Raw genomic sequence first — 18243 nt, 5'->3', positions numbered from 1 at the left:
TTGGTGGGAATGCAAGCTGGTGCAACCACTCTGGAAAACAGTATGGATGTTCCTCAAAAAGTTGAAAATAGAGTTACCATACAATCCAGCAATTGCAGTACTGGGTATTTACCCCAAAGATTCAAATGTAGGGATCTGAAGGGTTACATGCAGTCTGATGTTTATAGCAGCAATGTCCACAATAGCCAAACAATGGAAAGAGCCAAGATGTCCATCAACAGATGAATGGATAAAGAAGAGGTGGTATATATATACAATGGAATATTATGCAGCCATCTAAAGGAATGAGATCTTGCCATTTGTAACGATGTGGATGGAACTGGAGGTTGTTATGCTGAGCAAAGTAAGTCAATCAGAGAAAGACATGTATCATATGACCTCACTGATATGAGGAATTCTTAATCTCAGGAAACAAACTGGGGGCTGTTGGAGTGGTGGGGGGTGGGAAGGATGGGGTGGTTGGGTGATAGACATTGGGGAGGGTATGTGCTATGGTGAGTTCTCTGAGTTGTGCAAGACTGTTGAATCACAGATCTGTACCTCTGAAACAAATAATGCAATATATGTTAAGAAAAAAAAATAAAGAAGAAGATAGCAGGAGGGGAAGAACGAAGGGGGGAGATCAGAGGGGGAGATGAACCATAAGAAACGATGGACTCTGCAAAACAAACTGAGGGTTCTAGAGGGGAGGGGAGTGGGAGGATGGGTTAGCCTGGTGTTGGGTATTAAAGAGGGCACGTTCTGCAGGGAGCACTGGGTGTGTGCACAAACAATGGATCATGGGACACTACATCAAAAACTAATGATGTATGGTGATTAACATAACAATAAAAAATTAAAAGAAAAAAGAAGAGGTGTTATATATATACAATGGAATATTATGTAGTCATCAAAAGGAACGAAATCTTGCCATTTGCAATGACGTGGATGGAACTGGAGGGTATTATGCTGAACGAAATAAGTCAATCAGAGAAAGACATGTATCATATGATCTCACTGATATGAGGAAGTCTTAATCTCGGGAAACAAAATGAGGGTTGCTGGAGTGGTGGGGGCTGGGAGGGATGGGGTGGCTGGGTGATAGACATTGGGGAGGGTATGTGATATGGCGAGTGCTGTGAATTGTGTAAGACTGTTGAGTCACAGACCTCTATCTCTGAAATAAATAATACATTGTATCTTAAAAAAAAAAAAAGATAGTAGGAAGGGTAAAATGAAGCAGGAGGAGGAGACGAACCATGAGAGACTATGGACTCTGAGAAACAAACTGAGGATTCTATAGGGGAGAGGCCTGGGGGGATGGGTTAGCCTGGTGTTGGGTATTAAAAAGGGCACATATTGAATGGAACACTGGGTGTTACACGCAAACAATGAATCATGGAACAGTACATCAAAAGCTAATGATGTAATGTATGGTGATTAACATAATAAAATGAAAAAAAAAAAAAGACACACCAGGATCAGATAGGAATCCAAGGATTGGAATCTCAGTGGCCAGAGCTAAGAGGAGCATTGAATTGTTAACTGGAAAATTGTTAGACACTGGGGCAGGTTTTATAGACTGAGTGGTCTGTGTGACTGTCTCCCTTTATGGCACCAAAAAATCCAGTGATTATGTGTTCATAAAAGGTATTACACCAAAAATAATTATCCAGAGAGTTTAAATTTTTAAATGTTATGAGAGATAAACATCATTACTTAATAAAATATTCAGTTCACTAGGAACATATAAAAATTCTAAGTTTGTATGTATTTAAAAATGCTCTCAGCATATATAAGAACTGATTGCACAAGAGGGAGTAATTCTCAAATCCATTTTCATAGATCTTTAAATTTTTCAAATCCATTTTCATAGATCTTTTCTCAAATATTGGTTTACAAATTGTAAAAAGATTCGTAAAGACAATTTGAACAATATAATATTTTATTTGATGGATTTATATAGAAGTGAACCCGTCACAATAAATATATTTTTTTCCCTTCTATGCTATTCGTTGAGACTAACTAGACTCTACAGGGTATCACCATGAGGCTTTTATGTAATGACAGCATATGATGCAGCAAGAGAAAGATAATTCAGGCAAATATCAGGAATTCAAGAAACATCCCTATGAACCCAATCTCTGTGCTTCTGGAACATGCTGAGTCTCTGGCTTGAAGTAACGAGACTTAGGGGGGGAATTTTGGCTTTTGGAGAACTCCTTAAAAAGCTTTCAGTGACACAGTAGCCAAGCTAGCTTTGTCAAACTAGGTAGGGAAACACTAAAGAAGTTAACCTTGGGCAAGAGAGTTTTTGAACCCTAGAAATTACCTTACAAATCTCACTGCCTTTGTCTTAGCTGAGAGTCAGAAACATCTAGACTTCTAGGCAACCCCAGAAGTAAAGATAGTGTTTTTCTAATCCAGCTATAATTCGGCTTTATCTCCATAGCAATAATGTATATTCTTCTCCGGAATATGCAGATTGTTCAACAACACTGACAAAAGGAAAAAAACATTAAAAATCAAATATTGACAATACAGTATCTGGTAACAATTCAATTAAGTTAAATCTTAAAAAGTTTTAAAATGTATATGGAAATTTAAAAATACACTTCTACATTATTCATAGGTTGAAGAAGAAATCCTAAATCATAATGTATATTAAATGATAATGGATGAAATTGAAGAAATTACAACCCCAAATTCGAGTCATTTTCTGAAGATGACATAGAGGCATACTTTATAATTGTGTGCAATTTTGTTAATTTTACTCCTGTTTGCACCCAACAACAAAGATTCAAAATATGTAATGAAGAAAACTACAGATTAAAAGGAGAAAGAAATAATATCACAATAATTTGGGGAAATGTTGACACATCTTTTTTTTTTTTTAAGTTTCATTTATTTATTTTAGAGAAGGTGGGGGGGCAGAGGGATAGAGAGTCTTAAGCAGACTGCCCTGAGTGGGGAGCCGGACATGGGACTCCATTTCACAACTCTGAGATCATGACCTGAGCCGACATCAAGAGTCAGACGCTTAACTAACTGTGCCACCCATATGCCCCAACACAATTTTTTCAATAGCTGAGGCTTACAGAAGACTAAACATGAGAAGGTTTAAAATGACTTATGCAGAAAACTGTACCCAATGACAAAATTCACATTCTTTGCAAATGTGGAAAATTTACCTGCATTGACCATGTGCTATGCGGTGAAGAACGTGTATGTTTTATGATGATGTCACAGATTGGGTTCTTTGGGATGCAGTCTTTGAGAAGATTCCTGTGATGGCAGTTTATTAGGGTATGCTCTTGTGATGAGGCCCTGTGGAAGGGGAGGGGAGGAAGCAGGAAAGGGGAGATGGAGACTCAACCAAGTCTCAACAATGTGTGAAGCTAGCATGGCCCATCAATATCTGGAGTTGGGATGAGAGGGCTTCTCATTACATGTGGGCTGTCTCAGAAAGTTGTGACTTGGTGTGAGGTGACCCTCTGTAGCTGAGGCAATTCCTAAAGAGGACAGGGAGAAGAGTGTTCTTAGAGTTAGGGATACTTCCTTTAATCCGAGAAGATTAACAACACAGGTTGTATCTTCATTTTCTCAATTTATTTGGGCTAGAAGTTGCAAAGTAAAAAAAAGATAATAAAATTCAAGTTTCTTCAAAGATTACTCAACATTTTTAAATGTAACCATTTTAAATTAAAATTTCATTATGAAATTTTATGACTAATGCTCTTAGTTTTGAAATAAATTGAGATTCTTTAATTTTTATTTAAATTTAATTAGGATTAATTCTGTCATACATTCCAAGATTGAAGGAAGATTACAATTATATATGTCTATATTATATATGTATATATTATTTTGAGATGTGTGATATGATCTATGTCTCAGTGAAAGAGTAAATACATTTTAAGAAGCTTTGGCTTTTGATTTTTAAGAATTCAGTATTTCTAATAATTAAGTTCTTCTTGAATACTTTGTTGTAGGTCACTTATGCCATCAAAATTGACCGGAAAATGTACACTCTCCATCTTGAAAAACAGTAAGTGGACATTCTTCTTTTTATACAGTTGTTTTAGTTTCTGAAATTTTTATAGTCACTACCCTTATTTGAGCCTAAACAAGAGCATGACTATTATATTTAATATGTTACATCTTTGTGATTCAAGTCAGACTAGAATTCCAAGTCTTCATCTTGAGATTTTAAATCCAATATTTGAGCCAAATTTTAATTTCATGATACAAAATTAATGTATACCAGATAAATGAAAATTAGTCTATGTAACTCTTTAAACTATAGCCACAACTGTAACAATTAAGGCAATAATTTTATTTGTCTATGTTTAATTTTGTTCGTCATGTCATTTTATACATTTCTATGATTTTAAACATTTTACTTGATATTATACCATTTTTTTTAATATCGTAAATTTTCACTCTGTGAGGAAACCAATGTTAATAACCTTGTATCTCTCTATCCACCATTTTATATTCTAAATTTCACCTTTCCTTTAAATAAAATATGTAGAAACCTACCAAGAAGGTTTGTTTTTAGAGAAATGGAAATACTGTTTTACAGTTGGCAGGTCTTATTTAATAATGGTGTTCATTTTCTTCCTCTATGTATATATCTTAACTCATTCTTTAACAGGTAACAGTCTGTAGTATGGCATGTTGATAGGTAATGAGGTTATTTCCAAGGATTGTCACTACAGAGTCCTGCAATAAACATCCTTATATGTATATTCTTATGCAATAGATATTGTTTTGTAGGCTTAATACCAAGAAATGGGTTTCTGGATCAAGAAGTATGAATAATAGTAATAATAGTGATAATAATAACAACAACAAAAACAACAAAAGTAACTGACATTCATGGAGCACATACCAATTGCCGGGCATATTTCTAAGCGATTTGCATGTAGTAACTGATTTAATTTTCACAACAACCTTCCTCATTACTCGCATTTTGTATTAGGATTTTGAGAGATACTGCTAGTTTCTGAAAAGACAGTAGCAGTTTAGATTTTCAAAAGCCTGCAAGATGTGCTAAAATAATATATCGCATCTTTGTGTCAATTTATATTTCCCTAAAAAACTTTTCTAAACAATTATTGGCTATGTGCCTTTTCCTGTTTCTTGTTTCCAATTTAATATTTATTTTTTAGACCAGTTTTAGGTTCACGGCAAAACTGAGTGGAAGTCACAGGCAGTTTCTGTATGCCCCCTACCTCTGCACATGTGTAGTCTCTCCCCATTATCAGTATGCCCCACCAGAGTGATGTATTTGTTATAATTGATGATCCTACACATAATTATTACACAAAGGCCATAGTTTATATTAATCTAATATTTTTTATATTGACCTAATCATTCCCTAAATCAGCCAACATTCAGCTGAATTCCAGACCATTGAGCAAGCCTGGCCACCATTTACAGAATTATTATGGCTACTCATTCATGACCCAGAAGTGTGAACAGTAGATACTTATTATGTGGTTCTGGTTTTGTGGTTGTACTTTTTGTGCAACATTTTGTATAACATTTTTTTTTTTTTTTTTTGAGAGAGAGAGAACCTGTGAGGTGGCGGTGGGGGTGAGGGGCAGAGGAAAAGGGAGAGAGAGAATCTTAAGCAGGCTCCATGCCCAGTGCTGAGCCTTAGTGGGGCTCAATCTCATGACACTGAGATCATGACCTGAGGCAAAACCAAGAGTTGGACGCTTAGCTGACTGAGCCACCCAGGCGCCCCACATAACATTTTTATCTGAGAGTCATTTATACCGATTTGTGCAGAATGAGTTCATTGATTGTAGCCATCCAATAAATATATCTCATTTATTATTTATCCACTTATGTATTTATAGTAAGAAAAGCCATATTGTGGATATCTTTGGCCATGATGTTCTGGGCACCAGTGAAATTGATGGATTATAAATGATCCAATTCTCAAGAGTGCTATATGCTACTAATTTTTATTTCAGAGGGTTTATCCCAGTTTTCACTCAGACGAATAATTCAAAAACATTTCTGTTCTCTACATTCTCAATAAAATGAGTATCTTCACTCACTTATTTTTGTTAATGGGTAAGAAATGCTATTTTATTGTTATTTTAATATGTACTTCCCTGATTATTAATAATATGTAGTATCTTTTCAAATGTTTACTGACTATTCTAATTGAATCGCTTCTAAGCTTTCTGTTTTCCTTTCTGGTTTTCATTTTTATTCATTTGTTTTGGGTTATTTATTTTCAATCTATGGCTTACATTTCTGCTTTTCTTCCTTTTTTTTCCCATGATCAATTTGTGGGAATTTTTTTTATTGTAGATATTAACTCTTTATCTCTTCTATATGTTGCAAATATGCTATCCAGCCTATTGACTGTCTTCTTCCTTTGTTTGTGGGATTTATTGCTATAAAAATGAAATATTCATATAATCATTATACTAATATTTTCTTTTATAGGTTTCCAGATTCCTCACTTGTGTCTATCACATCCTGAATTTGTATTATAATATTCCTATAGTATTTTTAAAATTCTTTTTACATTTAAGATGTAAATCCAATGCTTTCAGTTTACTTACTTAACAACTATATTGCATTTTCCAAGTTTTATTACTGCTTCCTTTTTATTTTTTCCTTTTATTGCAATTTTATGCTGACCTAGGTATTGTTTATTTTCAGATTATTTTCTTCAGATGGCATGCTTTCTGAATCTGTGCATATCTGCAAATGTCCCTTTTGTTCTCACAATTGAATAAATCCCTTAATTTTTCATTTTGGTTTTAAATCACCACACATTTTTAAAAATTTTATGGAAATCTATAATTTCATCCTGGGTCTTATGGATCTGCCCTCTATAGTATGGATATTCCTCCAACTATTTTCAGATCTTTATTTTGGCTGTGTTTTTTACTAGCAAAATATGTTCTTTTTATTGGCTAGGACTCTAATTCTGTTCTCAGCAAACAAATTCTCTTTGACACATCTATTGAATTATTTATTTTAGTTTCAGAGTCATCATTTTAGTTTCAGAGTGTCTTTTTTTTTCTTGAAAAGATCTGCTCTGAAAGCTTATTAGCTTTTTAAACTTTTCTTGAGATAATGATTATTTTCTTTAACCAATTTCTTCATTCAACTTCATTAGGAACTTCTTTTAAGTTTGCCTTCCACCCTTTTGTTGTTCATTTTCCTTATATCAGATGTTGTTTTTTCCATTAAGTGGTCATGTGTATTTCTATTAATTCATTGATTAAGGCAGACTTTTTTGTTATTTTGTGTAGAAGCAAAAGTATACTTTTGAAGACCCAGGATGAGTGAACTTGCAAACTAAATTTTATCCTTTTAATTATGCTTGTCAGCAATCTGTTGACTTTCCTTCTCCTGGCAGATGTTTCTGGATTCCCATTTCCACCACCTCCATTGACATGCTTAGTTACTAATACGTGGCTCTGCCCTTGGGCCAGAATTCATGTTCCAGGTACTTGCTCCTAAAGCAACCCGTGTCATTTGGTGTTGCCCTTGAATATATGTGGACTATGAGCTGATAAATATCAGTGTTTTGTTTTGTTTTGTGTTTTTTCTGGGAAGCTCTCTAGTTTTGTAATTTGAATTGAGAAAAAGGAAGAGCTGTCTGGAATGAGAGAAGATGAAGCAGGTCTGGAAAGAGAAGTAGTGGTGAATGTGCATACTCCGTGAGTGCTCTGGTCCCTCTTTGATTCTGGCCTTGAACTGCCTCTTGGTGTTTGGAATCCTTGAGAAACCCCGGTTTCCCGGCAATAAATCCTGGGGTCAGATTGTTCCATAACAATCACTATCTTCTCTGTAAGATTACTCTTCGGTACCATTTATATGAGGCTTGTCTGTAGGATTCATGTAGCTTATGAAATGTGAGCAAAGCACTAGTCTTCTGCTTCTAAACAAAGGCTTTAAGAACTATTGTATGCTTCTACAATTTCTTTTCTCCTTCTGCTACAAGAAAGGCATGTTCCACGGGGTAGGAGGTATGTCTTTTCCCAGGTTCCAGAATGAACGCTGTGTGGAGCTGAACCTGCAATAAACTTGTGAAGAAACATTCATTATTGTTTTGAGGCATTAAGAATTTGTGGGGTTGTTCTCACCACAGTATAATTTCATGAAAACTAATGGAAAAAGCATATATTTTTTGTTTATCAATATGGCTACTGGTTAGCAAATGTTAACAAATTAGCAAATATTTATGCCATGAGATTTACTGATTGTTGAATCTAAAAGAAAATTTTGCCATGGGAATCCGGAAGTCCTGGTTTCTAGTGTACAAAAATCTATGTCATTATGATGTCCCTACTGCTATAGATTATACTGCTTAGTATTTTTTCTTATACAAAATATGCTATCAGAAGGCAAATGAGATAATGAAGAGATGAGTCCATTTAAGTTTTGGATATTTGAGCTTGTAAAATTGAAAGTGAATTTTAATTTCATGATTCTGCTTTTGTTAATGTTAATGTTACTATTACAATGAAGTGTCATTACTTTGGTTGAATTAGGTCATTTTTAGACCCTCATTTCCTGGTGTATGCATACAACAAATCAGGAACATTGTATCCAGATTCTTCATTTATAAAGGTAAGTTTTCCTTTATGCTCTGTAGATTTATGTTTTTTTATATCATTAAGGTGCCATTGGCAGGAAGAAAAGGAACGCTTTCTGCCCCACAGAATTATTGGGCAAACATCAGAAGCCCAAATATCAATTACTATGAAGGCAGATTGACCAGAACAATTACTTTTCAAATTTGGAACTCTGGAATCTCTTATCGAAAAAGATTGTTTAAACCATCAGAAGTATTAGTAGGGGTCTGAGAGAGAAAGAAAGTGGGTTAAGGAGCTAAGAATAAGAAACCCCTAAATACAGAGTCATTTTAATTGAGATGTCATAGGACCTGAGCAGTGTAGGAAGTGGTGGAAATTACAATTATCATGTGGTTTCACTCATAACTAGAACATAAGGAATAGTGAGAAGGAACATAGGGGAAGGGAGGGAAAACTGGGAAAAAATCAGAGAGGGAGACAAACCATATTAGACTCTGGACTCCAGGAAACAGGGTTGGGGGAAGGGAGGGGGATGGGGGATAGGGTAACTGGGTGATGGGACATCACGGAGGACACGTGATATGGTGAGCACTGGGTGTTATACGCAACTGATCAATCATTGAACATTATATCAAAAACTAATGATGTACTATACGTTGGCTAATTGAATTTGAATAAAAAATATATGCATAAAAAAAGAAATTAAATTTCTGAACAATCACATTCCCACAAAGAAACATCAGGTCTACATGTTCTCACACTTTACCTTCTCCAATCTTTAACTATTTATGGTAATGCTTCTATGAACATGCATGTGCAATTTGTTGTGTGGACATAATTTTTTATTTTTCTGGGATACATGCCCAGGAATATGATTGCCAGGTCATATGGTAAGTATATGTTTATTTTTTTAAAATAAATTATTAACTATTTTCCAGAGTGTCTGTACCATTTTACATCTCCACTGGAAATGTAGGAAAGATAAAGGGTCTGCATGTTTGTCACCATTTGATCAGTATTTAAAATCTTTTTAAATTTTAGTCATTTTGATAGATGTATAGTGATATCTCATGTAATTTTTAATTTGCATTTCCCTAATGTCCAGTATTGTTGAATATATTTTCATGAAATGAAATATCTATTAATGTCCTTTACCCATTTTCTAATTGGGTTGGTTGGTTTTTTATTGTTGATTTTTATGCAGTTTATATATTCTAAATACAAATCCTTTGCCAGATAGGTGGTTTGTCAATATTTATTCCCAGTCTGCAATTTGTCTTTTCATCTTGTTCATAAGGTCTCCCATTGGTTAGAAATTTTTAATTTTGATGAGAGTTAATTTATCAACTTTTCCTTTTATGAATGGAAGTTTGGGTATGAAACTTAAGAACTCCATTTATCCCTAGTTCCTGAAGATTCTATGTTTTTTTCCCCCTAAAAGTTTTACAGTTTTATTTACATTTAATTGTATGTCCACTGTGAGATAATTTTGTGTAAGGTGTGAAATTTGGATCAAGGTTAATTCTTTTGACTGAGGATGTGCATTTATTTGTTTCAACATCATTGATACAAAAGGCTATTCTGTATTGAATTGCTCTTGCATCTTTGTCAAAAAGTCAGTAGGGCATATTTTTGTGGATATATTTTTGGGTTCTTTATTCTGTTCAGTTCTTCTATGTGTCTATACTTCTGCCACTACCATGCTGTCTTCTTTAGTTTACTTGTAAATTAAGCATTTATATAGACTGCAGTGATTCCTCCTACTTTATTCTTTCTCCAGATTTTTAGACTATCATAGGTATTTTGCTTGTTCATGTACATTTCAGGCTAAATTACTTCATGGATACAAACAAACTTGCTAGGATTGTGATAGACATTGTGTTAACCCTGTAGATCAATTTGGGGAGAATTGACATTTTTGCTATGTTGAGTCTTCTAACCTGTGAATGCAGTGAGACTCTCCATTTATTTGATCTTTTTTCCTTATGTCTTTCAATAACATTTTGTAATTTTAGCATGCATATCCTGTACATAGTTTTTTTAGGTTTATACCAAAGCATTTCATTTTCTTTGGATCAAATGTAAATGGTATTGTATTTGAATTTCAGTTTCCACATATTGTTATCTAGAAATGCAATGTATTTGTGTTGGTCCGGTATCCTACAACCTTGCTGAAGTCACATACTTTATGTTTTTTTTTTTTTTTAAGATTACTTGAGATTTTTTACATAGATGTGTCTTTTATAAATAGACATTTTTCTTTTGTCCTTTTCAATCTGTATGTTTTTTTATCTCTCTGCTTTGCCTTACTATGCTTGCTACAACTTCCAGTACTGTGCTGAATCACAGGAGTGATTTACCTTGTTCCCCATCTTAGGGATAAAATAGTCATTCTTTCCACATTGAGGATAATGTTAGCTGTAGGTTTTTTTTTTTTTTTTTTTTTTATAATATATTCCTTACAAATTTGAGGAAATTCTCTGTCTCTAGATTGCTAAGAGTTTCCCACTCCCCATCAAGGGGTATGTGTTTAATTGTATCAGATGACTTTTCTGTATCAGTTGATATGATCATATGATTTTTTTAGCCTCTTGATATGACGGATTGCACTGATTGATTTTCAGATATTAAAACAATAGTGCATATCTAGAAAAGCTACAACTTGGTCCTGGTGGATAATTCTTTTTATCCATGACTGGGTTTGATTTGCTAATAATTTCTTGAGGATTTTTTTTTGTCAAAGTTCATGAGAAATACTGGTCTGTGGTTTTCTTTTTTTGTACTGACTGTCTAATTTTTGTAGTAGAGTAATACGGGCCCTATAAAACAAATTTGTTTTATTTTCTGGAAGATGTTGTATAAAGAACATGCTAATTTTTAAGTTGTTTGGTAAAATTCTTTAGTGTCCTCACAAGGCCTGGGGACTTGTGTGTGTGTGTGGGAGGGTAGATTTTTTAATTACCGACTCAGTTTATTTAATAGTTACAGGAATATCTTGTTTATCTGTTTCATATGTATTGTTTGGGTTGTTTGTGGTTTTTTAAGGAATTGGTCCATTCCATCTCAGGTGTGGAATTTAGGGGTGTAATTTTGTCATAGCCCTTATTATCTTTTTAATGATTATAGGAGTGTTTTTTTCTGACATCGATGGTGGCTGTCTTCTCTCTTCTTCGTCAGTCCTGCTAGAGATTTTCCAATTTACTGAATTTATCAAAGAACCAGCTTTTTCTTGCCTTTTCTATATTTTTGTCTTATTTTCAATGTCATAGCATTTAGCTCTTATATTTATTGTTGTCTCCCTTATACTTTTCTTTGAGTTTCTTTTTTCCAGTTTGTTGAGGGAAAAACATTACCAATTTGTGACCCTTTCCTCTTTTGTGTTGTAAGCATTTTAGTACTAAAATTGCCTACTCAGTACTGCTCAAGCTGCAGCCTACGATAGTATGTTTTATTTTCAGTTTGATACAGTTATATGTATTTTTAAAATTTCCTTTGAGGCTTCTTGTTTGACACATGGAGTTTTAAAAAGTGTGTTGTTCAATTTCCAAATGTTTGGAGATTTTTCCTGTTGTCCTTGTCTGCTGATTTCTAGTTTGATTTCATTATGGTTAGAAAATATATCCTGTATGATTTCAATTCTTTTAAATTTGTGAAGGTTTGCTTTACTATCCGGTATATTATATGTGTCAATGAATGCTCTTGGAAAATTGAAAAATATGTGTATTCTGCTCTTGGGTTGGAATCTTCCATAAATGTCATGTAGGTCATATTGATTGATGTTGTTCAGTTCTGTATTTTTACTGATTTTCTGTCTAATACTATCAATAACTGTATGATACATATTGAATTCATCATTATTGTGGGTTTTTTTTTTTTTTTTTTTGTCTTTCTCTTTAAGTTGTATCAGTGTTTGCTTCATGTATTTGGAAGCTTTGTTGTTTGATGCCCAATACATTTAGGATTGCCATGTCTTCTGGACAGATTGATGGGCTTTTATGATTAGGTAACGATTCCTTTTGTCCCAAGTAGATTTTTTTACTAGTAAGTCCACTTTGTCTGATATTAATAAAGCCACTTCGCTTTATTTTTATGAATACTCACATGATACATATTTGTCCATTCTTTTAATTTCAGTCTACCTATGTTATGTTTGAAATGAGTTTCTTAAAAGAGTATTTAGTTGAGGGGGCGGAGAAAGATGGCGGAGGAGTAGGAGACCTGGATTTCGTCTCCTCTCAGGAATTCAGCTGGATAGGGATCAAACCATTCTGAACACCTACAAACTCAACAGGAGATCGAAGAAAAGAAGAGCAACAACTCTCTGAACAGAAAAGCGGCCACTTTCTGGAAGGTAGGACGTGCGGAGAAGTGAATCTGAGGCGATATTCGGGAGGATAGACGGCGGGGGAGGGGCCTCCATCGACCGCTTCTGGCAAGTGATAGAGCCGCGGAGCACAAAATCGGAACTTTTAGAAGTCTGCTCCGCTGAGGGACGTCACTCTGGTGGCTAAGTGGGGGGTGGAACCCTCGCGGGACAGTGTGGTCTCAGGACCCTCGGGGTCACAGAAAACCGGGGGTGCCTGAGTGTGGCAGAGCTCCCAGGTATCGGAGCAGGGAAGCTGGCTGCAGAGACGGAGCCGAGGCGCGGGCTCTCAGCTCGGGGTTGCCATAAACCGTGATCCGCGGCACAGTCGGGCCACTGCTCCTCCAGTAGGGACCCAACAAGTGGCAGATCCGGGGAGACTCACCTTCTTCCCCTGGGAGGAGAGGTGCGGGAGCGCACCGCGGGGATCTGCTAGGTTTGGAGACTCCACCCGGGGTTGGGTGCCAGAGATAGAAACGCACGGTCACAGGCCGGGTGAGCATGGAGTGCGGCCGGAGACCGGGGAGACGGGAGTGACTGACTGCTTTTCTTTGGGGGCTCACTGAGGAGCGGGCCCCAAGTTCTTGGCATCTCTGGGGAGGAGATTGGGAGGCGCCATTTTCACTCTCTGCCTCCAAAGCTGTACGGAAAGCTTGCAGGGAACAAAAGCTCCTGAGAGCAAACCCGAGCAGATTACTTAGCCAGGACCGGGCAAGGGCGGGGCAATTCTGCCTCCGGCAAAGACATTTGGGAACCACGGCAACAGGCCCCTCCCCCAGAAGATCAGCGAGAACAGCCAGCCAAGACCAAGTTTACCGATCAGTGAGAACGGCAGAACTCCAGCGCTAGGGGAATACTGCACATAGAATCCATGGCTTTTTTACCATGATTCTTTAGTCTTTCAAAGTTAATTATTTTTTTTAACCGTCTTTTTTTCTTTTTTCTTTTTTTTTTTTGAATTTTTCTTTTTCCCTTTTTCAACCAACATCTTATCAATCCCTTTTTTAAAAAAACATTTTTATTTTTCATTTTTAGAGTCATATTCTATCCCTTCATAGTAGTTACCCTTATTTTTGGCATATATATATAAGTTGTTCTCTCTTTAAAATTTTGAGATAGTTTCTTCTAACAGATCAAAATATACTCTAAATCTCTAGTGTATGGTTTTTTTCTACTCCTCTGCCTAATCACATTCTCTCCCTTTTTTTTTTTAATCCTCTTCTTTCTTTTTTCAAACAACTTATCAATTCCTTTTATAAAATTTTTTATAATTTCCATCTTTACAGTCATATTCCATCCCTTCATCATATCAACCCTTATTTTTGTACATATATAAGTTTTTCTTTCTTTAAAATTTTGGGAGGCACTTTATTTTAACAGACCAAAATACACCCAAAATCTAGTGTGTGGCACTGATCTATAAACCAGCCTGATCACATTTGATCACATTCTGTTTTTGTTTTGTTTTGTTTTGTTCTGTTTTTGTTTGTTTTTATCTTTATCTTTATCTTTTTCTTTTTTCTTTTTTTCTTTTTCTTTTTTCTCTCTTTCCCTTTCTTTTCCCACTGCTTCAGGTCTTTTCTGATTTGTTTAGAGTATATTTTCTGGGGACGTTGTTACCCTGCTAGCATTTTGTTCTCTCATTAATCTATTCTCCTCTGCACAAAATGACAAGGCGGAAAAAATCACCTCAACAAAAAGAACAAGAGGTAGTACTAACTGCCAGGGACCTACTCAATACGGACATTAGTACGATGTCAGATCTAGAGTTCAGAATCATCACTTTAAAGATACTAGCTGGGCTTGAAAAAAGCATGGAAGTTATTAGAGAAACCCTTTCTGGAGAAGTAAAAGAACTAAAATCTAACCAAGTAGAAATCAAAAAGGCTATTAATGAGGTGCAATCAAACATGGGGGTGCTAACTGCTAGGATAAATGAGGCAGAAGAAAGAATCAGTGAGATAGAAGACCAAATGATGGAAAATAAAGAAGCTGAGAAAAAGAGAGATAAACAACTACTGGATCACGAGGGCAGAATTCGAGAGATAAACGATACCATAAGACGAAACAACATTAGAATAATTGGGATCCCAGAAGAAGAAGAAAGAGAGAGGGGGGCAGAAGGTATATTGGAGCAAATTATAGCAGAGAACTTCCCTAATTTGGGGAAGGAAACAGGCATCAAAATCCAGGAAGCACAGAGAACCCCTCTCAAAATCAATAAAAATAGGTCAACACCCCGACATCTAATAGTAAAACTTACGAGTCTCAGAGACAAAGAGAAAATCCTGAAAGCAGCTCGGGAGAAGAGATCTGTAACTTACAATGGTAGAAACATTAGATTGGCAACAGACTTATCCACAGAGACCTGGCAGGCCAGAAAGGACTGGCAGGACATATTCAGAGCACTAAATGAGAAAAATATGCAGCCAAGAATACTATATCCAGCTAGGCTGTCATTGAAAATTGAAGGAGAGATAAAAAGCTTCCAGGACAAACAAAAACTAAAGGAATTTGCAAACACGAAACCAGCCCTACGAGAAATCTTGAAAGGGGTCCTCTAAGCAAAGAGAGAGCCTAAAAGCAACATAGACCAGAAAGGAACACAAACAATATACAGTAACAGTCACTTTACAGGCAATACAATGGCACTAAATTCCTATCTTTCAATAGTTACCCTGAATGTAAATGGGCTAAATGCCCCAATCAAAAGACACAGGCTATCAGATTGGATTAAAAAACAAGACCCATCGATATGCTGTCTGCAAGAGACTCATTTTAGACCCAGAGACACCCCCAGATTGAAAGTGAGGGGGTGGAAAACCATTTACCATGCTAATGGACACCAAAAGAAAGCTGGGGTGGCAATCCTTATATCAGACAAATTAGATTTTAAACCAAAGACTGTAATAAGAGATGAGGAAGGACACTATATCCTACTTAAAGGGTCTATCCAACAAGAAGATCTAACAATTGTAAATATCTATGCCCCTAACATGGGAGCAGCCAATTATATAAGCCAATTAATAACAAAAGCAAAGAAACACATCGACAACAATACAATAATAGTGGGGGACTTTAACACCCCCCTCACTGAAATGGACAGATCCTCTAAGCAAAAGATCAACAAGGAAATAAAGACTTTAAATGACACACTGGACCACATGGACTTCACAGACATATTCAGAACATTCCATCCCAAAGCAACGGAATACACATTATTCTCTAGTGCCCATGGAACATTCTCCAGAATAGATCACATCCTAGGTCATAAATCAGGTCTCAACTGGTACCAAAAGATTGGGATCATTCCCTGCATATTTTCAGACCACAATGCTTTGAAACTAGAACTCAATCACAAGAGGAAAGTCGGAAAGAACTCAAATACATGGAGGCTAAAGAGCATCCTACTGAAGAATGAATGGGTCAACCAGGAAATTAAAGAAGAATGAAAAAAATTCATGGAAACCAATGAAAATGAAAACACAACTATTCAAAATCTTTGGGATACAGCAAAGGCAATCCTAAGAGGAAAGTATATAGCAATACAAGCCTTTCTCAAGAAACAAGAAAGGTCTCAAGTACACAACCTAACCCTACACCTAAAGGGGCTGGAGAAAGAACAGCAAATAAAGCCTAAACCCAGCAGGAGAAGAGAAATAATAAAGATCAGAGCAGAAATCAATGAAATAGAAACCAAAAGAACAGTAGAACACATCAACAAAACTAGGAGCTGGTTCTTTGAAACAATTAACAAGATATATAAACCCCTGGCCAGACTTATCAAAAAGAAAAGAGAAAGGACCCAAATCAACAAAATCATGAATGAAAGAGGAGAAATCACAACCAACACCAAAGAAATACAAACAATTATAAGAACATATTATGAGCAACTCTATGCCAGCAAATTAGATAATCTGGAAGAAATGGATGCATTCCTAGAGATGTATCAACTACCAAAACTGAACCAGGAAGAAATAGAAAACCTGAACAGACCTATAACCACTAAGGAAATAGAAGCAGTCATCAAAAATCTCCCAAAACACAAAAGCCCAGGGCCAGATGGCTTCCCAGGGGAATTCTACCAAACATTTCAAAAAGAATTAATACCTATTCTTCTGAAACTGTTCCAAAAAATAGAAATGGAAGGAAAACTTCCAAACTCGTTTTATGAGGCCACCATTACCTTGATCCCAAAACAAGACAAAGACCCCATCAAAAAGGAGAATTACAGACCAATATCCCTGATGAACATGGATGCAAAAATTCTCACCAAAATACTAGCCAATAGGATCCAACAGTACATTAAAAGGATTATTCACCATGACCAAGTGGGATTTATCCCTGGCCTGCAAGTTTGGTTAAACATCTGCAAATCAATCAACGTGATACAATACATTAACAAAAGAAAGAACAAGAATCATATGATCCTCTCAATAGATGCAGAAAAAGCATTTGACAAAGAACAGCATCCTTTCTTGATCAAAACTCTTCAGAGTATAGGCATAGAGGGTACATACCTCAATATCATAAAAGCCATCTATGAAAAACCTACAGCGAATATCATTCTCAATGGGGAAAAACTGAGAGCTTTCCCCCTAAGGTCAGGAATGCGGCAGGGATGTCCACTATCACCACTGCTATTCAACATAGTATTGGAAGTCCTAGCCACAACAACCACACAACAAAAAGAAATAAAAGGCATCCAAATCAGCAAAGAAGAAGTCAAACTCTCACTCTTTGCAGATGATATGATACTTTATGTGGAAAATCCCAAAGACTCCACCCCAAAACTGCTAGAACTCATACAGGAATTCAGTCAAGTGGCAGGATATAAAATCAATGCACAGAAGTCAGTGGCATTCCTATACACCAACAACAAGTCAGAAGAAAGAGAAATTAAAGAGTCGATCCCATTTACAATTGCACCCAAAACGATAAGATACTAGGAATAAATCTAACCAAAGAGGCAAAGGATCTGTACTCAGAAAACTATAAAATACTCATGACAGAAATTGAGGAAGACTCAAAGAAATGGAAAAACATTCCATGCTCATGGATTGGAAGAACAAATATTGTGAAGATGTCAATGTTACCTAGAGCAATCTACACATTCAATGCAATCCCCATCAAAATACCATCCACTTTTTTCAAAGCAATGGAACAAATAATCCTAAAATTTGTATGGAACCAGAAAAGACCCCGAATAGCCAGAGGAATGTTGAAAAAGAAAAGCAAAGCTGGCAGCATCACAATTCCAGACTTCCAGCTCTACTACAAAGCTGTCATCATCAAGACAGTATGGTACTGGCACAAAAACAG

General features: G+C 35.9%; 1 protein-coding gene across 1 annotated transcript in view; it reads left to right on the top strand.

The window, feature by feature from the left end:
- LOC116637752 (A disintegrin and metallopeptidase domain 3-like) overlaps positions 1–18243 on the top strand; it is a 145093-nt gene that overhangs the window by 3269 nt on the left and 123581 nt on the right. Inside the window, 2 exon segments of the mRNA XM_032413245.1 lie at positions 3972–4027; positions 8514–8592. Coding sequence (XP_032269136.1) covers positions 3972–4027; positions 8514–8592 — 135 coding nt within the window.

The sequence above is a fragment of the Phoca vitulina genome, unplaced genomic scaffold (assembly GCF_004348235.1).
Source record: "Phoca vitulina isolate PV1807 unplaced genomic scaffold, GSC_HSeal_1.0 scaffold15, whole genome shotgun sequence".
NCBI classification, from domain to species: Eukaryota; Metazoa; Chordata; class Mammalia; order Carnivora; family Phocidae; genus Phoca; species Phoca vitulina.
The sequence above is the reverse complement of the archived record's forward strand: the minus strand, read 5'-3'. Positions and strand labels throughout refer to the sequence as shown.